This window comes from Crotalus tigris, unplaced genomic scaffold, assembly GCF_016545835.1.
Source record: "Crotalus tigris isolate CLP2741 ecotype Arizona unplaced genomic scaffold, ASM1654583v1 scf7180000018322.853269, whole genome shotgun sequence".
In the NCBI taxonomy this organism is placed as follows: domain Eukaryota; kingdom Metazoa; phylum Chordata; class Lepidosauria; order Squamata; family Viperidae; genus Crotalus; species Crotalus tigris.
The window spans coordinates 135,208-160,811 of record NW_024096942.1 but is presented as its reverse complement, the minus strand read 5'-3'; the positions used below and the strand labels follow the sequence as shown (position 1 = coordinate 160,811).

The following is a 25,604-nucleotide window of genomic DNA, read 5'->3' as shown; positions in this document are numbered from 1 at the left end:
TTCAGTGCCACAAATCACGGCTTTAACTGTTTTTCTGCGTGTTAATAATCCTCAATGATGAAACTTGAGATAATTTACAGTATTTCTTTTAAAAAAACAAACTTGTATGCTGTCTCTCAATAACTCCCTGGCTCACAATGAACAATTACAATGAAGTGAAATAAAAATAATGACAAAAGAGGGCAAGCACCATGAAGCAAGGGGGGGGGTCTCACTCTCTTGCTAAAGATATGGGGGAAGAGTCATGTCTTCACAGCTCTTCTACGTAAGCAAAGTTGAGGGTCATCTGGATGTCAACATAGGGTGAAATTTGCTGATGGTCTATAAAATGTTTACGTAGCTTGGTAGTAATGCTTTAAAATGTCTGCTTCAGCTTTCAGGATCAGCGGAATTATATGAGCATGTTGTGATACAATAGTGAAAGTAACAGAATAACAATTAGAAGGGACCTTGGAGGTCTTCTAGCCCAGCCCCCTGCTCAAGCAGGAGATCTTATACCAGGGGTAGGCAACCTTGGCTATTTTATGACTCGTGGACTTCAACTCCCAGAATTCCTGAGCCAGCCATGCTGAGGGGAAAGGGAGAGTTTCTAAGCTGAGCCATGGTGGCTCAGGAATTCTGGGAGTCGAAGTCCACGAGTCATAAAACGGCCTAGGCCAGAGATAGGTAACTTTGGCTCTTTTATGACTTGTGGACTTCAATTCCCAGAATTCCTCAGCCAGCCATGCTGAGGGGAAAGGGAGAGGTTTCCAAGCTGAGCCATGCTGGCTCAGGAATTCTGGGAGTTGAAGTCCACAAGTCATAAAGCGGCCTAGGCCTAGACCTAAACCAGGGGTAGGCAACCTTGGCTCTTTTATGACTTGTGGACTTCAACTCCCAGAATTCCTGAGCCAACCATGCTGAGGGAAAAGGGAGAGATTTCCAAGCTGAGCCATGCTGGCTCAGGAATTCTGGGAGTTGAAGTCCACAAGTCATAAAAGAGCCAAGGTTGCCTACCCCTGCCCTATATCATTTCAGGCAAATGGCTGTCCAGTCTCCTCTTAAAAACATCCAGTGATGGAGCACCCACAACTTCTGGAGGCAAGTTGTTCCACTGATTAATTGTTCTAACTCAGGAAGTGCCTTCCAGACGGGTTGGGTTATAAGCGGCAACTGTCTGCTGGGGACAGTTGGAATTGTAGTCAACACATCTAGAAGTTGGTAGTCTGGGTTCCTTTTCTAAGGATTGTCTGTGGAGCTTCTCAGTCATTCAAGTCATGGTTGTCCCAAAGGTGCTTTTTCAAAAGGCAACTGGACTTTGTTTTTTCCTTGAAGATGTTTCTCTTCTCATCCAAGAACTGAAGAAGGTGGGAAGCGAAATGTCTTCTAGGAAAAACGAAGTCCAGTTGCCTTTTGAAAAAGCATTTTGGGGTCTGTTCCATATGCTTTTTCTCTCTGGCTTCGCTGGAAAGTCACTCTGGTGGTGGGTGGGATTATTTTATACTCAGTCGTCCATTTCATTCATAACTGACCTCTTGACAACCCTTCGTGTTTCCACAGCTTTTCGTCTTCAACTTTTACCCTTTTATACAACGATTTCTGCAGCCCCACCAAAGAGGTAAGTGGCCTCAATTCAGTACGTTCTTCCCAACCTCATTATTTTTCTTTGCCTTGAGGCTACCAGTTGCCAAAAAACAAAGAGAATTTTGTTTACTCTGCTTTGCGTTCCCAGATGTTGTCTCATTTTAATATTAAGGTCTCTGAACCTTTCTGGCCTTTGGCAACCATTTCAGAACTCGGAGCAAGAAAACAAATTACCGTATTTTCCGGATATAAGGCGCTCCGGCATATAAGATGACCCCCGACTTCGTCGCCGAGTCGCATGCCTAGAAAGTCGTCTTATATGCCAGAAACTATCGTTATTTCCGGCGTATAAGACAACCCCCGACTTCGGCGCTGATTTTAACGCTTGCGAAAGTCGTCTTATACGCCGGAAAGCACGGTACTCGGATCCAAAGAAAAGCACAAATTATGGGCTTTTCTTTCTGTGGTTCTTATGGAAATGAATCCTACGCTGGCCGAAAATATTGCTCGGTTTTATGAGCAGCAGTGGAAAGCTCCTCTCTTTACTTCAGAAGCTTTCTGGAAAAATGAAAAGCAAGGCTTTTTCTCTCTGCTTTCTTTCTTTGACCCATTTTATTTTAGTTTGGTAACAGCCTTGATTTTGAAAGAAGAGACACACAAACGATAAAAGCAGATGCTTTTAGCTCTGGGCTGCAAAGTGTTGTGTTGTCGTTCAGTCGCTAAGTTGTGTCTGACTCTTTGTGTCAATGCTGCTAACACTGGATGTTCTTGCTTTGACAAAGATGAAGATGTAGCTCTTTCTTGTACTCTACTCTTAGAATTAGATGATACTGGGGGAGGAATGTGATGGGAATTAGTTAGACATACAATATCTTGCAAAAAGAGCTGATAAAGCATGGCAGGATAGCGAACTGGGTGGGAAGCCAGCATTTCAAACTACTTGGAGAATGTGATTTATGACTGTTAGTTGTAGGAGGGAATTGTGCTTTGATACTATGTGCTGAAGGGAGAGGAAGTCAGATTTTGGCTTCAACTATGTACCTACCGAAGCTATGCTGCTCAATTAAAGGTTCTTTAAGGTAAACAATGCCTCAAAGTTCTTTGAAGAGTTTCATCTTTCGGAACCATGACACTTTGTGGACCACAGCACCCCACATCCCCATAATCCTCCACTGTCTCCCAGAGTTTGGCTAAATTCATGTTCATTGGATCAATACAATTATTCAGTCATCTCATTCTCTGCCATCCCCCCCCCTTTTTTGCCTTCCATCTTTCCCAACATCTCTTACGTTCTCCAATGAGTCCTCTCTTCTCCTTTGATGACCAGAGTATTTGAGCTTCAGTTTCAGTGTCTGTCTTTCCAAAGGACAATCCGGGGCAATTTCCTTTAGGATTGACGGATGGGATCCCCTTGCAGGATCTCTCAAGAGTGTTCTCCATCACCAGTTTAACTTTTTTAGGAAGTTGGAAAATACTAGAAAATGGCCTTGCTCAATGGCAAGTCACTTTTCAGGCCAAAGATTTGGTTTATTGTTTATTTATTTAGATGTCAAGCACGGTTTTGCTGGTGTGACAGCTTCTCAGCTTGCCAACGAACTTGGGGGTGGGGGTGAGAAGTTTGAAATGCAGACTTCAAAGATTAAGAAGCCAGACCATGAGACTCAAGGATGTTACACCAGATGTCTGGCCAAACCTAGAGATGCTTTCTCATAACAATATTTTTCCACTTGATTGGGCAACGTGACCTGACCCAGGGAGGCAGGAGGGAGAATTCAATGCTTTTACTACATGGGTTTGGGAGGGGTCTTGCCAGAGCTGGTTTTGCTTTCATTAGTGCCGAAGTGATGTACTCAATAAAGTTTTACATTAAGACAGGGGTCTTCAAACTTGGCCCTTTTATGACTGGTGGACTTCAACTCCCAGAAATTCTGGGAGTTAGAGTCCACCAGTTGGAGTTGGAGTCCACCAGTCATAAAAGGGCCAAGTTTGAAGACCCCTGCATTAAGAGATTGGAATGTCTCAATGGTATTTGCTTGGTTGGGTTCGTCAGTCGGAACCTTGACATTAGATATATACTTTCTTTTCAGAGCAGGCAAAAATAGGATTTCATTTTTAACGTGGGCTGGTGTGCCCACGTTAAATAAAGGTTATCTTATTTGTCAAATTTAGATACTGCCCATCTTCCTGTCCAAGCGATTCTGGGCGGTTTATAGAACCTTCGAATCATTTTTCAGACTTCCACATTGGAAGGTGAAGACGTGGAAGCTTGAAAAATGATTCAAAGGTTCTACAAACCGCTCAGAGTCCCTTGGACAGTCAGATGGGCAGTATCTAAATTTGACAAATAAGATCACCTTTGTTGTCAATTTTACAGTGAGCACACTAGCCCACATTAAAAATGATCAAATGATTAAATATGGAAAACCTCTGCCAGTTGTTGCCAACAGCCCTAAACAAGAAGATTCATCAATGATAAATTTAACAGATTTTTTTTTTCCTTTCTATTTGAGGAACTGATGTATCTTTTGGTCCATCATTACAACTGTCCTTTTTTGTTGTTGTTGTTGCAGAAGTTACCAAGATTCTTCTTTTTGCTGCCCAAGCATCTCACCAGCTTGTCCCACCAGAGGTGAGGCCTTTTCAAGTTCCTGTTGACCAAAATGACTAGGAAGAAGTACCGTACTTTCCGGCGTATAAGACGACTTTCGCAAGCCTTAAAATCGGCACCGAAGTCAGGGGTCGTCTTATATGCTGAGTCGTCTTATACGCCGGAAATTACGGTAGTTTCCGGCGTATAAGACGACTTTCTAGGCATGCGACTCGGCGCCAAAGATGGGGGTCGTCTTATACTCCAGGTCGCCTTATACGCCAGAATATACGGTAATTGTTTTCTTTCAGACATCTCGCCCAAAGGATAAAAATGGGATTTTGGATATACTATAGAATTAGAAGAGTGGCAAAAATTATGGGAAAGAAATATTAAATTAACTAAAGCAGTGCCCTATAAAGAAAACTTATACAAAATGTTTTACAGATGGCACATGACACCAGTGAGGCTAGCGAAAATGTTTAAAAATACGTCAAACAATTGTTGGAAATGCATACAAAGGCCAGGTTCTTATTACCACATCTGGTGGACGTGCCCTAAAACAAAAAGGGATTGGGCTAAAATACAGTTATGGTTGGAGAAGATGACTAAAAAACAAATAGACTTCAAACCAGAATTGTTTTTGTTAGGAATAATAGGAGCCAAGTATGAGAAAGATTGCAGATATCTAATACTACATGTATTAACAGCAGCAAGAATTGTATTTGCCCAATATTGGAAAAATGAAAACTTACCAACTGAAGAAGTACTAATTAAGAAAATTCTAGCGTGCGCAGAAATGGATAGATTGACTTCAGAGATTAAAGAGAAAGAAGACTCACTCTATTTGGGATAACTTTTACCAATGGCTAGAAAAACCAGTCAGAGAGCAAGGAATGTGACATGGAATTTTGAATATATATTAGTAAGAAGAAGGCTACTGAGTGATTAATTAATACTGTTTATGATAATTAGCTATATCTGTTATTGTTCGTTAAATAACATATACCCAGACAATATGCTGTTTGCTAAATATTGAAAATGTTACCTAAGGAAACCCCAACCTTAACCCAAACCTCAATCCTAATCCCGACCCCATTTTATCCCTAACCCTATTAAAACCAATAAAATTTATAATAATAATAATAAAAATGGGATTTCTCCTTTATAGGTAGTTGGTGGGGCTTAATGAAATTCCTGTATCGCCTGTGCTGATACAGGAATTTCTCGACTTAACACTAGTTCATTTAGTGACAGTTCAAAGTTACAATGACACTGAAAGAAGCGACATGACCGCTTTCCACACGGCCATCGCAGCATCCCCATGATCACGTGACAATTCAGACACCTGACAACTGACTCATATTTATGAGAGTTGCAGTGTCCGTGGTTTGTGTGATCCCCTTTTGTGGTCTTCTGACAAGCAACGTCAGTGGGGAAGACGGATTCACTTAACAACTGTGTCACTTAACTTAACAACTGCAGTTATTCACTTGCCAACTCTGGTAACAAACGTTCGGAAAATGAGGCAAAACTCACTTAACACATGTCTCACTTAGCAACAGAAATTTTGGGCTCAATTGAGGTTGTATGTCGTACATATTGATCATACTGGCTAAACTTTTTGTATTGTGTTGGATAGGGTGGGAAGGAGAACCCATGCCTGTTGGCTCCGCAGTGTAGTTAGAGAGCCAGTTTGGTATAATGATTAAGGTGATGGCTTAGAAACCAGGCGACGGTGAGTTCTAGTCCCACCTTAGGCATGAATGCCAACTGGATGACTTTGGGCCAATCTCTAGGAAACTGTGAATTCTAGTCCCGCCTTAGACATGAATGCCAACTGGATGACTTTGGGCCAATCTCTAGGAGAATGTGAGTTCTAGTCCCTCCTTAGGCCTGAAAGTCGGCTGGGTGACTTTGGGCCAATATCTAGGAGACTGTGAGTTCTAGTCCCACCTTAGGCATGAAAGTCAGCTGGATGACTTTAGACCAATCTCTAGGAGACTGTGAATTCTAGTCCCACCTTAGGCATGAATGCCAACTGGATGACTTTGGGCCAATCTCTAGGAGACTGTGAATTCTAGTCCCTCCTTAGGCATGAATGCCGGCTGGGTGACTTTAGACCAATCTCTAGGAGACTGTGAATTCTAGTCCCTCCTTAGGCATGAAAGTCAGCTGGATGACTTTAGACCAATCTCTAGGAGACTGTGAATTCTAGTCCCTCCTTAGATATGAATGCCGGCTGGTGACTTTAGACCAATCTCTAGGAGACTGTGAATTCTAGTCCCTCCTTAGGCATGAAAGCCAGCTGGGTGACTTTAGACCAATCTCTAGGAGACTGTGAATTCTAGTCCCTCCTTAGGTATGAATGCCGGCTGGTGACTTTGGGCCAATCCTTTGCCTAGTTTTTTCTGTTAATTTAAAACCCCCCGGACTGAAATGTTCCATGTAACTTAAGAGTTTGTTATGCCAGCACACCTTGATGTAATTAAATTCCATTCTTTGTTTACTAAAGAAGGAACAAAATGACTCGTATCAATTCTTCAACCTATTTTTTCTTCTTCTTTTCAACAGACTATGCAGCCAGTCCTCATGACAATAGCCAACAACTTTGTCACCGATAAAAACTCTGGGGAAGTCATGACTGTTGGGTAAGCATTTAGAGCTTGGGACCAGCATGTAAACCAGCAACATCTAAAGAGGAGACAATGTGGCTTTGCAAAATTGAGTGCAGGCATCCTCAACTTATCCAATGGAGCTTAGAGTTTTGGTCACAAGTTATTGTGGTTGAGTTGAGTTGAGTCACCATGTGACGGGACTCAATTTTACAACCTTTTTTTTTTTTTATTGAAAATTTTTAAATTTTACAAAACAATACAGTTCCCTTCCCCAAGCCCCCCCCAACCCCCCCCATACCCTCCCCCGACCCTCCCAGAGCTGAATACAGGCTTAATTAAAATTTTTCAAAAAATCTTAAAACAGATATAAACCATTAACAAGTCTAAATACATTAATTAAACCAATTTATGAAATAGTTAACAATAATATATACCGTAAATGCCGGCGTATAAGGCGACTTCCGCGAGGGCTGAAATCGGCGCCAAAGACGGGGGTCGTCTTATACGCCGAGTCGTCTTATACGCCGGAAATACTTGTAGTTTCCGGCGTATAAGACGACGTTCTAGGAATGCGGCCTGGCTATAAAGACGGGGGTCATCTTATACGCCGGGTCGCCTTGTACGCTGGCATTTACGGTATATAAAAAGACAAAAATACAAGAAAATACAAAAAAATAGGAAGAAAGGAAAAAGAAAAAAGAAGAAAGAAAAAAAAAGAAAAAAGGAAAGTCTATAAAATCTATAAAATATCTTAAATTTTAAATATAAGTTATTGAAAAGCTAAATAATATTTTTTTATGTCCAACTTATGTTGTATAAAGTCTATCCATATTTTCCATACCAAAAAATACTTCTCTTGTGGTTGGTGTTTTAAGAAAGCCGAAATCTTTGCCATTTCCGCCAAATAAGAAACTTTAAAAAACCACTCTTGCAAGGTAGGCAAAGATTCCTTCTTCCAACATTGCCCTACTAACAACCTTCCCGCTGTAATTAAATTTAACATCAATATAGTCTCTTTAGTATCACAATCAGAAACAATACCTAACAAAAACAATTGTGGGGTAAATTTTACCCTTCTTCTAAAAATTCTTTGGATATTCCACCATATCTTAATCCAAAAAGCTTTTATATTTTTACATGACCACCAGATATGATAATAAGTAGCATCCGAACATCCACATCTCCAACATTTAGGCTGTAAGTCAGGATACATACGAGACATTTTTTTGTGGATCAATTTTACAACCTTTTTTATGATAGCGGTTAAGTGAGTCACTTGTCATTAAGCAACTCACACAGTTCTTAAATGAATCAGCAAAAACTCGACATTTTTTTGCTGGAAAACGGCAAAAACAAATTTGCAGATCACAGTCACTAGTGCCTGAAATATGATCACGTCCCCATGTGGGTGATGTTACTTTTCCAGGGCCATCCTAACTTTGAACTGTTGCTAAACAAGGCTGTCATTAACTCAGGACTGTTTGTAAGGCACAGAAAGTAGATTTCCGTATAGCTTAGGCAGAATCCAACTTTAAGAATTGTATGGCTTTGACCTTGAATTTAATTTCAGTTACTGCAGAATGCGCATTGTGAATTATTTCAGAGTTGTGCAGTGCCAGTCTCCTCAAGTCCTCTGAAGTGTATAAAAGAACAAATGTAGCCCTTTCATCTTTTCTAGGAACATGAAGCTGCTAACAGGTCCTATGTTTGTACTCCTGAACATTTCTCGGATATCAAATCAAAGGACTTCACAACTCTGATACACATTCAAGCAATATACATACATACATACAGACAGACAGACAGATGGTTTTTCCCGACAAAGAATTAAAGGGAGACTAGTATAGCTATTTGAAGCTATTTAGCTCTCATCAGCTAACCATACCCTTCTGAGATTTGAACCCGGGCTGCTTGCACGTTAGGCAGCTCTATTAACCTCTAGGCCACAGGTTCTCCTCGCTTTTGTCAGCTGTCACGAGATTAAGTGTTTTCCAGTGAAAGCAGTATAACAGAGTTCGTGGTCTACCCAAATATGGGACAGAGCAATCTGCTATTGCTTTCGCCTGTCTCTCTTGCAAGTGGCCCAGGTTCGAATCTCAGAAGGGTATGGCTAGCTGATGAGAGCTAAATAGCTCGAAATAGCTATACTAGTTATACTATACTTTAATTCTTTGTCAGCAAAATCTAAATTTAACACAAAAATAGTTTGTCGCAGTAGCGTCTGCCGTATGTATGTATGTATGTATGTATGTATGTATGTATGTATATGTATATATAATTCAAAACTTCCCAACTTTTTAGGATCAATGCTATTAAAGAAATATCTGCTCGGTGCCCTCTGGCTATGACGGTTGATTTGCTTCAAGACTTGGTTCAATACAAATCTCATAAAAACAAAAGTAAGTCAGTTTTGTATGTGTACAAAATGAATGCTCTCTGAGGGACTTTATTTAGTTGGTTCAGAGGCTAGGTAGCTTTGCAGAGCTCCTTTGTTATTAATTCCAAGTGAGTGTCTTCTTTTAATCAGCTTTTTAATTTATTTCCAACATTTTTGAGAGCTTCACTGTTGCCATATTATTTGTTTTCCACTCAGAGTCAGCTTGTAGAGGAGGTGGGAGGCATAATTTTTTTTTAATGATTAATAAACAGAAATAGCAGAAAGCCATCAGGAAGGATAAAATTCAAAGGCATAACTTTATATATATTTCTGAACATAGCTTTGCAAGCCACGCTCAGTGTTATTAATTGTTCTTCACAGACGTAGTGATGTCAGCAAGGACACTCATCCACCTGTTCCAGTCACTGAATCCACGGATGTTGCAGAAAAAATTCCGGGTAAATAATTATTTTGTGTCTGTGAGAAAGAATGAACTGCTCACCATTGATGCTCGCCTCCTGAAATATTTTTTTTTTTAAAAAGAGGCCACTAAAATTAAGAGTTGGTATGAAACATCTAGGTCAGTGATGGCGAACCTTTTAGAGACCGAGTGCCCAAACTGCAACCCAAAACCCACTTATTTATCGCTAGGTGCCAGGTGGGCGTGGCCCACTGGATGGGCGTGCCTGTGGTAGTCATGGCAAACTGGGTGGGTGTGGCCAAGGCAGGCATGGTCACCTCGATGTTGCTCATGAGGAGGGACGCCTGTGGGGGCCAGGCAGGTTGGGGGAGATCCAGGGGGTCTCTAGCAGGTGGGGCGGTGGGCAGGAGTCTCGTCCTGCGGGATGAGGCGAGGCAGGGCAGGGGTGTCGTTGTCACAGAGCAAGGCGAGGCGGGCTGGGGCGGCTGCTGCCTGACACCATCGCCCCCCGCACACAGAAGCCAGCGAGCACATGGGTGCTGGGATGCATCTGGCCACGTGGGACCTCGGCGAGTTAGTGGGCAGCTGGTTGAAGAGGGATGGTTGCCATCTCCGGGGCATGGCGCACGTGCCCACAGAGAGGGCTCTGAGTGCTGCCTCTGGCACCTGTGCCATAGGTTCGCCACCACTGATCTAGGTCATGGGTCCCCAACCCCCAGTCCATGGACCAGTACCGGTGGCTGCACAAACAATCAAAGCCCCATCCGCAAGATCAGGCAGCACACAAAACCACGAACCCTCCAGTCCACAGAAAAACCTCTCTCCACGTAACCGGTCCCTGGTGGCCAAAAGGCTGGGGACCTGTGGGCTAGGTGAAAGTTTTAATCTCTTGACCTCATGAGTAAGTTGTATCTTATGCGCTGGTTCTTGCTGTATCTGCAGCAGATCTTCTGATTTTGATTCTGGAGTTGTAACTCTTCAGCATGGGGTTTTTTTGCCATTGGCCACCTAGTGGACTTGGTCCGCCCTGGCTTGGAACTCTCTTTGCACCTGTTGGGGTTGAAGAAGACAGCTCTGGCTTGTTTAAGCTTTCTGTGATTGCCATCCATCTTCTTTAGGTATCTTCTAAAACAGGGGACTTCAAACGGGGCAACTTTTAAGACTTGTGGACTTCAACTCCCAGAATTCCTCAGCCGGCTAGGGAATTCTGGCAGTTGAAGTCCACAAGTCTTAAAAGTTGCCCCATTTGGAGAGTCCTGTTCTAGAAGCAAGAGAGAAGATTGTCCAAGCTTGAAGCCATCCTAGTTGTCTTGAAGCATCCTTTCTAGAAGTATCTTAATGTGTTTCCCTGAAAGTAAGGCCTACACCAACAATAAGCCCTAGCTTGATTTTGAGGGCTGGGCCTAATATAAGCCCTATCCCAAAAATAAGCCTTAGTTTTGGGGTGAGGCACACACCTAAAAATCAGCTGGGGGTGGGGGTGTGAAGCTGCCCCACCCACCCTGCACCCACTTCCCTTGCAGCCAGGCCTCTCCTTGCTGGCCCACTTCTTATGAGGCTTCTTCTTCTGCAGCCAGGCCTGCATTTCTCAGTCCCAGGGCTTTCCGGAAGGCCTCTGTACCCAAGAACCGAGCTATGGATTCAATCCCTAGCTTGGTTCTGCAAGACCTCAGCAGCTGAGCACCGAGCTATGGATTGAATCCATAGGTTGGTACTCGGCTGCATAGGCCTTCCGGAAAGGACTGACTGCAAAATGCAGGCCCGAATGCAGCTGCAGAACTTCGGCCCCAGAAGAAGTGGACCAGCTGGGTGGGGCTGTCGGTGCCGGAGGTGAGGTAAGGCCTACCTTGAAAATAAGACCTGGTGCCTTCTTTGGAGTAAAAAAAAAAAATAAGGCCCAGTCTTATTTTTAGGGAAACACGGTGGGATGTAGCATTCATTAAGCACTGATTTGTCTGCAGGGTAAACCAACAGAAGCCACTTCAGAAGCCAAGATCCACGAATATGGGGAATTGGATGTCAAAGATTATATTCCAGGAGCTGAAGTCCTGGAGCTCGAGAAGGGAGAAGAAAAAATCCTTGAAGAAGAAGGAGGTCAGTTTGAGTTTGCCATCGGTACATTTCTGCTCCTCTTGTTTAGAACTCTGGGAGCAGAATCTACAGGTGTTAAAGTTGCCAAGATTGGATACTCCTGATTTAAGGTGTGTAAGGGGGTATCTTATGGCGCTTTAAAGGCTAATCATATTTTTTCTATTTTGTTGTTGTTGTTGTTAGTTGCGAAGTCATGTCTGACCCATCGCGACCCCATGGGCAACGTTCCTCCAGGTCTTCCTGTCCTCTACCATCTTCTGGAGTCCATTTAAGTTCACACCTACTGCTTCAGTGACTCCATCCAGCCACCTCATTCTCTGTCGTCCCATTCTTCTATTGCCCTCCATCTTTCCCAGCATTAGGCTCTTCTCCAGGGAGTCCTTCCTTCTCATTAGGTGGCCAAAGTACTTGAGTTTCAACTTCAGGATCTGGTCTTCTAAAGAGCAGTCGGGGTTGATCTCCTCTAGGACTGACCGGTTTGATCACCTTGCAGTCCAGGGGACTCGCAGGAGTCTTCTCCAGCACCAGAGTTCCAAGGCCTCCATTCTTTGGCGCTCAGCCTTTCCTATGGTCCAACTTTCACAGCCATGCATTTTAACCGGGAAAACCATGGCCTGGACTATACGTACTTTTGTTGGCAGGGTGATGTCTCTGCTTTTTAGAATGCTGTCTAGATTTGCCATAGCTTTCCTCCCCAGGAGCAAGCGTCTTTTAATTTCTTGGCTGCAGTCCCCATCTGAGGTGATCTTGGAGCCCAGAAAAATAAAATCTGTCACTATCTCCATTTCTTCCCCATCTATTTGCCAGGAATTGAGAGGGCTGGATGCCATGATCTTGGTTTTCTTAATGTTGAGTTTCAAGCCCACTTTTGTACTCTCCTTCTTCACCCGCATCAAGAGGCTCTTTAGTTCCTCTTCACTTTCTGCCATTAGAGTGGTATCATCTGCATATCTTTTATAAGAGCTCAAAAGATTTTATGGATTAAATTTCATTTCATATTCAGAAAGCGTTATCCTAATTGGTACATCTTGGAGCACATCTTTCTCCTTCCATCCTGGTTACTTTTTACAGAGGCATAATTGAGAGCATTTTAACAAACCGCATCAGTGTTTGGTTTGGTTGGTAGCAGACCTTCAGATAGAAAGTCCATGCAAAGTGGTAAGGACCGCTGAGAAGATTATAGGAAGCCCGCTTCCCATTATTCAGAATACGGCTTACAAGCATTTATATGTGCTTAGAGCTTGGGGCATTGTTAGAGACTCCACACACACCACTTCACGGTCTGTTCCTGTTGCTCCCCTTTGGGAGGAGGTTTCAAAGTATTTATAGCAGAACTGCTAGATTCTGTAACAGCCTTGTTCCTTATGACATCCATCTTGTAATTTCGCAGGATTCTTTCCCCCCCCCACCACCATGTATATGTATACATTTGAATTAGACTGAAATGTTTCTCTGTGTCATATGTGTGTATGTGGTTACATGCATAATAGTATTTTTTTTGAGAGTTGAATGCGATAAAATTTCATTTTAATGTATGCTGTTTAGTGTGCATTTAAAGTGACAATAAAATTTTTATTCTATTCCATTTCGTTCTATATTTTCTCTTCTGTTTTGTTCTGTTCTGTCCCTTCTATTCTGTTCTGTTCTGTTCTGTTCCATCCCGTCCCGTTCTGTCCCATCCCATTCCATCTATTCTATTCTATCCCATCCCATTCTATCCCATCCCATCCCATCTATTCTATTCTATTTCATCCCATTCCATTCTATTCTTGTTGTTGTTGTTAATTGCGAAGTCGTGTCCGACCCATCGCGACCCCATGGACAACGTTCCTCCAGGTCTTCCTGTCCTCTACCATCTTCTGGAGTCCATTTAAGCTCATGCCTACTGCTTCAGTGACCCCATCCAGCCACCTCATTCTCTGTCGTCCCCTTCTTCTATTGCCCTCCATCTTTCCCAGCATTAGGCCCTTCGCCAGTGAGTCCTTCCTTCTCATTAGGTGGCCAAAGTATTTGAGTTTCAGCTTCAGGATCTGGCCTTCTAAAGAGCATTCTATTCTATTCCACTCCATTCCATTCCATATTTTCTGTTCTGTTCTGTTTGCGTTGTGTACACAAAGATGTACAGTAGTCCTTGACTTGTAACCAGAGCTTCAACAAATCCCAGAAAGGAGACTTCCAACCTGGATCCAAAGTTTTGACTGCCAGGGGGTGGGGGCAGTCATGTGGTTGCACTTTGGTCACTCTTCAACATACTTGCCTTTGCAGAGTTGTGACTGCATTTTACGATGGCTTTGCCAAACACTGGCACATATTTCCGAGTTTTGGCAAAATCACGCCCCTAGCGAACCATCTGTTCTCTTCGCAGCTGAGGTCTTTGCTTAACGACCATGGCAAAACCCATTGCTTATGACCGTTACAACTTAATAACCACAACAGGCAGGCCCGTTAACAGTCGTAAATGAAGGACTATCAGCAAAAGGAAAGCAGAGACAAGATAGGCCGATTAATATTTAGTATTATATTAGTAATAATGGTGATTCACAAAGTAATTTTGATAGGCAACATACATTGGCCTTAATACACCTTTTAATGACGGCTGTAGCCTTTAGGCTTAAACCTTAATGAAGGTCTGAAGGAAGCAAAACTCATTCTTAAAATAATTTAATTTATTTTTTTCCAACTCTGTTCCACCATTTACCTCTTTTTAACCTCTTTACAGATGGTTGGGAGACAGCCAGCTGCAGCGAAGAGGAAGATGATGAAGAGGGAGAGTGGGTGGACGTGCATCACTCCTCGGATGAGGAACAGCAAGCGATAGTAGGGCGTCCTTTTACCCTTACATTTTTGCCAAACATTTTCCTCTATGACTATAATTATTCTTTGCTAAGTTCCTGGTTCATTTAGCTGGGCCTGAATTTGCAGGGTGAGACAGCCAGGCACATTCTAGGACAGGGCTTTTCAACCTTTTCACCCATTGTACCACTTTTAGGATATGGCAACATCCGAGTACCACCAGTCGCCTAGCAAGGCGTCAAAAACTCGATGACCCCCCCCCCAAAAAAGGGAAAAAAGTGATAAAGTACAGGTAGTCCTCGACTTACAACAGTTTGCTTAGTGACTGTTCGAAGTTACAATGGCACTGAAAAAAGTGCCCCCCAAGCCACAGCCCAGCAAGACACCTGCCCGCCCAGCGGCGCTCTTCCTCCTGTCCGAGGTTTTCATTGTTGTGAGCATTTTTGTTGAGGATTGGCAGCGGGGGTGGGGTGGGGGGTTGTTTGGTTTTTATTTCCCCCGTCTGCTGGGTGGTTGCCGCAGGTTTTGGTCACTTCACATGACCCTGGGACGCTGTGACCGTCATAAATATGAATCAGTTGCCAAGCATCTGAATGTAAATCACAAGACCCTGGAGAGGCTGCAACATTCCAGCTGATCAGTGCTTCTTCTGGGCTCAGCAAATGCACCAGGATCAGTGCTGTTTTCCAGCTGATTGGTGCTTCAGGGCTCAGCAGAAGCACCAGGATCAGTGCTGCTTTCCAGCTGATTGGTGCTTCTTCAGGGCTCAGCAGAAGCACCAGGATCAGCGCTGAGCTCCAGCTGGATCCTGGCGTTGATCTTGGCGCTTCCACTGAGCTCTGACAGCCTTGAAGAATGCTGATCAGCTGAAAAGCGGCACTGATCCTGGCGCTTCCGCTGAGCCCTGACAGCCCTGCAGCTCCAGCCATCTCTCACTCAAACTTGTGCAGTGCTGCCACCGGTTCAGCTCATTCCCCTCCCTCACTACCACTTTTCTAGGATGGTCGCGTACCACCTGCCAAGTGCCAATATACCACAGGTGGTACCCGTACCACTGGCTGAAAAGCCCTGGACTAGGATGATGATCATGCTTGTTTGCAAATAATCCCTCATTGTGTGTAAACGTGAGTCACTGCTGCGAAGCTTACTCAGTATACAAAGTAGTCCTCAACTTAACAACCACCCCTTTAGTGACCACATGGCCCTGAAAAAAGTGACTTATGACCATTTTTCATGCTTACAGTCGTTGCAGCATCCCCATTGTCATGTGATCAGAATTCAGAAGCTCGGCAACTGACTCACATTCATGATGGTTGCAGTGACCTGAGGGGGGGAGTGTCACGTGATCCCCTTTTGCGACTTTCTGACAAGCAAAGTCAGAAGCCAGATTCACTTAACGACCGGGTTACAAGCTTAAAACGACTGCCGTGATTCACTTTCACAAACGTGGCAAGAAAGCTCCTAAAATGGGCAGAAAACAGCTGTCTCACTTAGCGACGTAAACGTTGGGCTCTGTTGCGGTCGTAAGCCGAGGACTGCCCGTCGTCCTTCGTGAAGAGGGGGGGTGGATTTCGTCCGTCTTCCAGGTCTCACCTGTTTTGCCTCTTCCCTTACAAGGCGGAAAAGATCGAAAGCCTGCCTGCGGAGGAACGGAAGGCCAAGGCCACGGCTGTCAGCAGCAGCCGCCTTCTCACTCAAGAAGACTTTCAGAAAATCCGGCTGGCTCAGATGAGCAAAGAACTCAAATCTGCTCCTGGCAAGGCAGCCAAAAGGAAGAACGTAGAAATAGACAGTGAAGAAGAATCGAGGTAAAAAAAAATGATGGATGCAGGCAACGGGCCCTTGCATTGAGTGTTGCAGGAGGGAGAGCAGCAAAATCCTATGTGGAATGGCATAGCCAGGTTTTTGAAGGACCTCTAAATAAATGGGCCACCTCTCATTCTTCTTGCTCTCTCACCTTAGGCATGAAAGCCAGCTGGGTGACTTTGGGCCAGTCGCTAGGAGACTGTGAGTTCTAGTCTCACCTTAGGCACGAACGTCGGCTGGGTGACTTTGGGCCAGTTGCTAGGAGACTGTGAGTTCTAGTCCCGCCTTAGGCATGAAAGCCGGCTGGATGACTGTGGGCCAGTCTCTAGGAGACTGTGAGTTCTAGTCTTGACTTAGGCGTGAAAGCCGGCTGAGTGACTTTGGGCCAGTCACTAGGAGATTGTGAGTTCTAGTCCCATTTTAGGCATGAAAGCCGGCTGGGTGACTGTGGGCCAGTCTCTAGGAGACTGTGAGTTCTAGTCCTGCCTTAGGCATGAAAGCCGACTGAGTGACTGTGGGCCAGTCGCTAGGAGACTGTGAGTTCTAGTCTCAACAGCCCTGTGAGGTAGGAGAGAGAGAGAGAAAGAGACTGGCCTAAAATCATCCAGCCACTTTCATGCCTAAGGAAGGACTAGAACTCAGGATCGGTTGGGTTCTAGCCTGGTGACCTACCGACAACCCAAAGTGGTTCTCAACTTTCTCCTCTTGAAGGAATATTTTTTTTCCTTTCTGGCCTCAGGCTGTTATTATCTCTGTGATCTTTTGCAGGGGGGAGCTGCTCTCACTTAGAGACATCGAACACCTCCATAAAAAGCCTCGGTCTGATAAAGAGACAAGATTAGCCACTGCAATGGTGAGTTGCGTGCATGTAAACCTGCAAGATTTACATATGCTTCAGTCGTTCAAAACCACTTGAAAAGCTCAACCAGCCTCTTTGCCATCTCCATTTTGAGGCTCCGTCTGCCTCCCCAAGGATGGGTCCTTTCCTTTTAAAAGCCTCTAAGCCAGAGGTGTGTAGTTTGGGTGGGAGGGCCTGTAAGATTGCACACCAAGAAATTACAACCTCAGACTTAAGCTTTTTGAAGTGGATGTCCCAAAGGAGCTTTTTCTAAAAGGCATCTGGACTTTCTTGATTTTTTTTTTCTCTTTGAAATCATTTCACTTCTCATCCAAGAAGCTTCTTCAAAAGTTCAGAACAAGTTAGAATTAAGGACACGCCTTGGATGAGAAGCGAAAGGTTTTCAAAGAAAACGTTGCTAATCAAGGAGAGAAGCAACCTAGAACTGAGGAGAAACTTCCTGACAATTAGAACAGTTAACCAGTGGAACAACCTGCCTCCAGAAGCGGTGAATGCTCCAACACTGGAAGTTTTTAAGAAGAGACTGGACAGGCCATTCGTCCGAGATGGTATAGGGTTTCCTGCCTGAGCAGGGGGTTGGACTAGATGACCTCCAAGATCCCTTCCAACTATTATTATTAGTATTATTATTTTTTAAAAAAACTAAGTTCAATTGCCTTTTGGGAAAAGCACTTTTGGGATAGCCAGGATCTGGATGACGGAGAATCTCCATAGACAAACAAGTGGGTGGGGGCCAGGAGAAAATCGAATCTTTGGCTATAGCAGTGTTTCTCAACCTTGACAATTTTAAGGCATGTGGACTTCAGCTCCCAGAATTCCACAGCCAGCCATGCTGGCTGTGGAATTCTGGGAGCTGAAGTCCACATGCCTTAAAATTGTCAATGTTGAGAAACACTGGGCTATAGTGACATTTTTAGTACATTTACTACGATGGCTCTGCTAGTAAACTGTCATCTTTGCCTCTGTCATTTAACAATTGCAAAGCAACGCATTTCAGCAGGAACAATTCAGGTGGTACCTCACTCCATAGTATTAACTGCGAGAGGGATTTTGAAGTCCTAGTGGACAATCACTTAAATATGAGCCAGCCGTGTGCTGCAGCTGCCAAAAAAGGCCAACACAGTGCCAGGCTGCATTAACAGAGGGACAGAAACAAGATCACGTGAAGTGTTAATACCACTTTACAACGCCTTGGTAAGGCCACACTTGGAATACTGCATCCAGTTTTGGTCACTGCGATGTAAAAAAGATGCTGAGACTCTAGAAAGAGTGCAGAGAAGAGCAACAAAGATGATTAGGGGACTGGAGGCTAAAGCATATAAGGAACAGTTGCTGGAACTGGGTATGTCTAGTTTAATGAAGAGAAGGACGAGGGGGGACATGACAGCAGTGTTCCAATATCTCAGGGGCTGCCCCAAAGAGGAGGGTGTCAAGCTATTCTCCAAAGCGCCTGAAGGCAGGACAAGAAGCAACGAATGGAAACTCATCAAGGAGAGAAGCAACCTAGAACTAAGGAGAAACTTCCTGACAGTGAGAACAATTAACCAGTGGAACAACCTGCCTCCAGAAGCGGTGAATGTTCCAACACTGGAAGCTTTTAAGAAGACACTGGACAGCCATTTGTCTGAGATGGTATAGGACAAGGGTAGGCAACCTTGGCTCTTTTATGACTCGTGGACTTCAACTCCCAGAATTCCTGAGCCAGCATGGCTCAGCTTGGAAACCTCTCCCATTCCCCTCAGCATGGCTGGCTCAGGAATTCTGGGAGTTGAAGTCCATAAGTCAGAAAAGAGCCAAGGTTGCCTACCCCTGGTATAGGGTTTCCTGCCTGAGCAGGGGGTTGGACTCGATGACCTCCAAGGTCCCTTCCAACTCTCTTATTCTGTTAACTTGGAGAAGTCCTCTCTCATTTGTGCTGGATGCTTTTTGTGAAGAAGTGTCAATGGATCCTCCCTCCACTTACCTTGCTCACCTGGGGGCTGTGCTCTACCTCCTACCTCCATCAAAATATACAGACCTCAGGCAGAGAGTGAGTGAGTATATCTGTCTCAGCTGTAAAGTCATCTGAGCTTGTCTCTAGATCCTTGGGACCACCAGGTGTGGTGACACAACCAGGTCTTGAGGGGCCTAGAATCATGAGGCTGGAAGGGACCTTGGAGGTCTTCTAGCCCAGCCCTCCGCCCAGAACAGGAGTCCTTATACCATCCTGAACAAGTGGTTTCCCAGTTTCCCCTTGAAAATCTCCAGCGATAGAACATCCACAATTCTGAGGGGCAAGCTGTTCCATTGCTTAATTGTTTTCACTGTCAGGAAATTGCTCCTTAGTTCCATCTTCCATCCATTGTTCTTGTCCTGCCTTCAGGTGCTTTGGAGAATAGGTTGCCCCCTTCTTCTGTGGGGCAGTCCCTTAGATATTGAAAGACTGCTATCATGTCACCCCTAGGCCTTCTTTTGATTAGACTAGACCAGGGGTGGGCAACCTTGGCTCTATCTCTGGCCTAGGCCTAGGCCGCTTTGTGACTCGTGGACTTCAACTCCCAGAATTCCTGAGCCAGCATGGCTCAGCTTGGAAACCTCTCTCTTTCCCCTCAGCATGGCTGGCTCAGGAATTCTGGGAGTTGAAGTCCACGAGCCATAAAAGAGCCAAGGTTGCCTATCTCTGGCCTAGGCCTAGGCCGCTTTGTGACTCATGGACTTCAACTCCCAGAATTCCTGAGTCAGCATGGCTCAGCTTGGAAACCTCCCCCTTTCCCCTCAGCATGGCTGGCTCAGGAATTCTGGGAGTTGAAGTCCACGAGTCATAAAAGAGCCAAGGTTGCCTACCCCTGGACTAGACAGACCTATTTGAAAGTCGTGGTGGTGCAGTGGTTAGAATGCAGTATTACAGGCTGGCTCTACCCATTGCCAGCAGTTCGATCCTGACCAGCTCTAGGTTGACTCAGCTTTCCATCCTTCCGAGGTCGGTAAAATGAGGACCCAGATGGTTGGGGGCAATAGACTGACTCTGTAAACCGCTTAGAGAGGTCTGTAAAGCCCTGTGAAGCAGTATATAGGTGCTATTGCTGTTGCTATTGAGTTGTTCATCCTATAATTTAGCCTACAGAAGGTTTATCATCTTATACTTCTAGAATATCATGTGCGGAGCTAAGCTAATTTATTAGGGAGGAGGGCAAATGCCCCTTAAGGTGGGCACTGCGTCAGAGAAAGCCCACCACCCAATATAAGTCTCCGGCAGATCATACTCGCAGCATGCCTTCTCTGCCAATAACAGCTGCTTATTATGATGTTGCCTTTCCGCAACGAAGCTATAATTTAATTGGTGAGCTTCCTCATTTAACTTCTGCAAGGTGTGCTGCATATTTTAAAATTAAACGCATTCGTGCATTTCAAAGCAAAAGAAAAAACAAAACAAAAAGTGAACATGCAGGTCGTAAAAGAGCGACGTCGCTAACCTGTCTTTTCTTCCCCGTGGGCTTTGAGGCTGGCAAGACCGACAGAAAAGAGTTTGTGAAAAGGAGAACAAAACTCAACCCTTTTGCCAGCTCCACCAACAAAGAGAAGAAGAAGCAGAAGAATTTCATGATGATGCGATACAGCCACAACGTCCGGACGAAAAATAAGCGTTCTTTTCGGGAGAAGCAGGCAAGTGAGGTTACGTAACGAAAAGATTCCCAAATACAGGCAGTCCTCAACTTAGGCCCACAATTGAGCCCCAAAATTTCTGCTCCTGAGACAGTTGTTAAATCAGTTTTGCCCCATTTTACGACCTCTCTTGTCACAGTTATTAAGTGAATCATAGCAGTTGTTAAGTGAGTAACACCGTTGTTAAGTGAATCTGGCTTCCCCCATTGACTCTGCTTGTCAGAAGGTCGCAAAAGGGGATCACGTGATCCCAGGACCCGGCCACCGTCATAAATATGAGTCAGTTGCCAAGTGTCTGAATTTTGATCCCATGACCAAGGGGATGTTGCAACGGTCGTAAGTGTGAAAAACGGTCATAAGTCACTTTTTTTCACTGCCCCTTGTAACTTAGAACAGTCACTAAATGAACCGCTGTAAGTCGAGGACTTGAACAAAACACAGGTTCCTGCATGTTATTAAGGCAGATTGCTTTAAGTCCCTAAAAACCAGATCAAGGATTGCTGGAAATGAGTAATGATAATGTTTGCTTACGTCTGCTTGCACCTCCCTTGAGGGAAGACAAAGCCGAAAATTACTCCGTGTTAATTAAACATTAGAGATAATGCATAGTTATCAGTTGTTGTGAGCTACATGTGAGCGTTTTGAATGCATTAAAGTATTTTTATTTCTGCACACTGAGCAGCTTTTACTTCATTAGCTTCATCCTTTTAGGACCTGCGTTTTCTTTCCTGTTTCCCGGTCCCAATTTTTCTATTTTTCCCTGGCTTTAGAATAGCTGCAAACGCTAAACTTAGTCGTACAGGGAGTTCTCAACTTATGACCCTAATGCTCAGTACTTAACGTGAGTCATGACACTCGTAAACCAGGTCACCCACATCTGTCCTGATTTTACACCTTTTTTTGTGACCGTTAAGGGAGCAAACACTGCAGCTGTAAAGTGGAGCCATTGTTTGTTATTGGCCGTTTCTGGTGAAAAATAGAAGTCAATGCCATTTTTTTTATTATTATTTTTTTTTGTAAAAGTGTCGTAAAGGGTAGTCATACGACTACAAGACGCTGCAAACAGCCGTAAATTTGAGCCAAGCCTCTTGATATTGATCACGTGACCAGGGGCGCAACCATTGGAACTTTGGAATTTGGTCATAAATACCTTTTGAGGGGGTCTGTTGTGACTTTGAATAGTGGCTAGGCAACTAGTCGGGACTACCTGTATTGGTTAAAACAATGTTTTTCAGCCGTGGCTCTTTTATGACTTGTGGACTTCGACTCCCAGAATTCCCCAGCCAGCCATGCGGAGGGGAAAGGGAGAGTTTCCAAGCTGAGCCATGCTGGCTGGGGAATTCTGGGAGTCGAAGTCCACATGTCTTAAAGGGGCCGTGTTTGAAGAACACTGGCTTAAGAAGGTTGAGTGATGATACAAAGCACTGAAATATAAATTCTAACCTTTTTCTACTTTACTGATTATTATTTTTGTGGTTAAACATGCGTCGATGAGCATAAGAGGCTTTCTTTCATTCATGTGGTATGGGAACCATCGAGTTACGTTTGGCATCCTTTTGGTTGGGTAGGCAACCTTGGCTCTTTTAGGACTCGTGGACTTCAACTCCCAGAATTCCTGAGCCAGCCATGCTGGGAGATGAAGTCCACGAGTCATAAAAGAGCCAAGGTTGCCTACCCCTGGTTTAGCATATGCTTTGGATTAGAATAGGATGATAAAACTATTTTGAATTGGGGAATTGAATACAGGAGATTTTATAACGGATATTGTGCCATGTATAAATTCAGAGGTTTTCCTTTGCAAAGTACGTCGTTTATGCTAACTTATTTATTTATTTATTTATTTATTTATTTGCAACTGCAGCTGGCTCTACGGGACGCCCTTCTGAGGCAGAAAAAAAGACTCACGAAATAACCACAGCATGGCAGAGGATATAAACGTCAGAAATTATAGTTTGAAAAGCCAAAACTAAGAGGACCGGAGAAAGGTAGCTGAAAATGGTGAACTAAAGCAATACACTGATTTCATTCACAAGACAATTTAAAGAAGACTTCTCTATGCATTATGTGCCTAAGAAAAAAAATATTAATGACATTCAGTTCTTTCTCTAGGCTCACGATGAAAAAAAAGTTGTTTTGAAAATGAAGTGGGGTGGAAAAAGTATGATGCTAAAAGGCAACGATTTGTGTTCCGGCCTTCATAATCCAAATCCTATGAATTGCAAAGGGATTGTTTTACAACAGTAGTTCTCAACCTTTTTAATGCCGTGACCCCCAACCAGTCGTAAGTCAAGGACTACTTAACCAGTCGTAAGTCGAGGACTACTCAACTAGTGCAGCACCGTTTGCAGAATGGGACTTTTGGCGGGCTCAGCAGGGCAGAGACAGCCTGGACAATTCCTATTGGCTTTTGAAAGCCAATAGAATTAGACTCTATTCAAGAGAGTCTATTCTATTGGCTTTCAAAAGCCAATAGAATAAAAGGGAGTAGCACAGCTAAGGAAAAGGGGGAAAAAATGGCGGACTGCGTTGTTTGGCGACCCCCGTGAAATGGTCGTTTGACCCCAAATGGGGTCCCGACCCACAGGTTGAGAACCACTGTTTTACAAGGAAATGGTGCTGCAGAACTGCATCAGCCTGCAAATTTATATATATGGGAAAAGAACATGGTTTTAAATATATTTAAAAATAAACATATATTTCTGCCTTCTCATTTATCGACTAAACTGTAACATGAGTCGGACTGACTGATTTAATTCATCTTGCTGAAGAACCTTTTCACAGAAACATAGTTGGAAGAGATTGTAGAGGTCATCTAGCCTAACCCTCTGTTTGGTGTAGGAGCATTTTTTGACAGATGACCCTTCCAACCTCTGGCTGAAGACTTATTTTATGTCCTTATGACAATGACTTGCCTATTTCACTGTGTAAGGGGGTTGTGTCATCCCACTTTACCAGAAGTGTAATAATTACATAATGCATTTTAATAACTTCTGACCTCAGCCTTGGATATTTCTTTTCTTTCTTTTTTTAATCAAGTTTTATTAATTTTTCAATTTTTACAGCCAAGTGATTAGGAAAAACACCGTGAAGATAGGATAAGCCATAGTCCAGTAACAGCGTCATTCATGTAAATCAAAAATTAAATCATTAGAAGTTCCCTCTCTATATTTCCCTTAATTATTATATCATATTCAATTTAATCCATTTCTTAATAAAGCTCAATCAATCAATATGTTATATAAACACAATTTTAGCTACAGATATCGCCTTGGATATTTCTAAATACAATTTATAAGGCTGTGTGAAAAATGCTGTTTTAGCATTCCTACGAACTTTGCACTACTTTGGGATAAGCCCAGTGAACTTTCCTGCATGGTTTAATAAATCAACTCTATTCACATTACTACAGGATGATGAAATGCAAAAACTTTGCATCTGGAGAACCACCTTCATTAAATCGTGAGAATTAGATACTGAAATAAAATAATGAGAAAAGACAGGGAGTATAAACTTCAACCATCCACCCACAGCCACTGTTCTCAAAATTAATTAGAAGAATGTTTGCTTAAATTATGACACAGTTGTGGTTAAGATAGTTGTCGCAGTGTTTGATGTCTAACTCAGTTGTGTAGATTACATTGCATTCTCTTCTACTAAGCTATAGGAGTAAGGACATTTTTTTAAAGTATTCCTAGAAAAGGGACATTTTTACTCTTTCATCCCAAAGACACTGATTTTTTTAGTTATTTTTATTCACAGGTAGTCCTTGACATACAGCCACAATTGAGCCCAAAATTTCTGTTACTAAGCAAGACAGCGGTTAACTGAATTTTGCCCCATGCATCTTAGGACCCAACTTGTCATAATTGCTAAGCAAGTCATGCAGTTGTTCGGTTAGTAACACGGTTGTTGCTAATCAGAAGTCATAAAAGGGATCACGTGACCCTGGGACAGTGCAAGCATCCAAATTTTGATCACATGACCACGGGGATACTGCAATTCTCATGTGAAAAACAGTCATAAATCACTTTTTCAGGGCTGGTGTTAATTTCAAATGGTCCCTGAATGGTTGTAAGTGAAGGACCACCTGGCTTAAGAAAATGTAGATAGCTGCCTAACTCATTCATGGTGACTCTGAGCAGCTTACAAAAAGCCTGGCTTTTGATGTTGGAAAAAATTAAGACAGTATCCTGGAATTGAAAAAAAAAAAACCCAACCCCTGAGTAGATCACCTGAGATCCCACTCTGTTAGCCACATAAATGATCACATACCGGACAGATAGATGGAGAACCCTTACACAATGGGGTGAAATATTAAATCAGGGTTTGTGAGTCTCGTTTGAGACAAAACATCAGCTGGCAGAACATGGCCATGACTTAAGGGTGGTTATCTAGGTACGTCAAAAGTTGGCTTGAAACTCAACATTAAGAAAACCAAAATCATGGCATCCGGTCCTCTCAATTTTTGGCAAATAGATGGGGAAGAAATGGAGGTAGTGACAGATTTTATTTTTCTGGGCTCAAAGATCACCTCAGATGGGGACTGCAGCCAAGAAATTAAAAGACGCTTGCTCCTGGGGAGGAAAGCTATGGCAAATCTAGACAGAATACTAAAAAGCAGAGACATCACCCTGCCAACAAAAGTACGTATAGTCCAGGCCATGGTTTTCCCAGTTGCAATGTATGGCTGTGAAAGTTGGACCATAAGAAAGGCTGAGCGCCAAAGAGTTGAGGCCTTTGAACTATGGTGCTGGGGAAGACTCCTGCGAGTCCCTTGGACTGCAAGGCATTCAAACCAGTCAGTCCTAAAAGAGATTAACCCCGACTGCTCTTTAGAAGGCCAGATC

The 25,604-nt window shown here is 43.6% G+C and overlaps 1 protein-coding gene across 1 annotated transcript in view; it reads left to right on the top strand.

The window, feature by feature from the left end:
• Nucleotides 1–22,884, top strand: part of SDAD1 (SDA1 domain containing 1) — a 37,656-nt gene extending 14,772 nt beyond the window's left edge. The window contains exons 12-22 of the mRNA XM_039350321.1: nt 1,540–1,597; nt 4,134–4,192; nt 6,725–6,801; nt 9,070–9,167; nt 9,527–9,603; nt 11,528–11,660; nt 14,377–14,474; nt 16,068–16,258; nt 17,025–17,109; nt 20,596–20,757; nt 22,619–22,884. Coding sequence (XP_039206255.1) covers nt 1,540–1,597; nt 4,134–4,192; nt 6,725–6,801; nt 9,070–9,167; nt 9,527–9,603; nt 11,528–11,660; nt 14,377–14,474; nt 16,068–16,258; nt 17,025–17,109; nt 20,596–20,757; nt 22,619–22,669 — 1,089 coding nt within the window. The 3' untranslated portion in view covers nt 22,670–22,884. The remainder of the gene's footprint in view (nt 1–1,539; nt 1,598–4,133; nt 4,193–6,724; nt 6,802–9,069; nt 9,168–9,526; nt 9,604–11,527; nt 11,661–14,376; nt 14,475–16,067; nt 16,259–17,024; nt 17,110–20,595; nt 20,758–22,618) is intronic.
• The last annotated feature ends 2,720 nt before the right edge of the window (nt 22,885–25,604 follow it).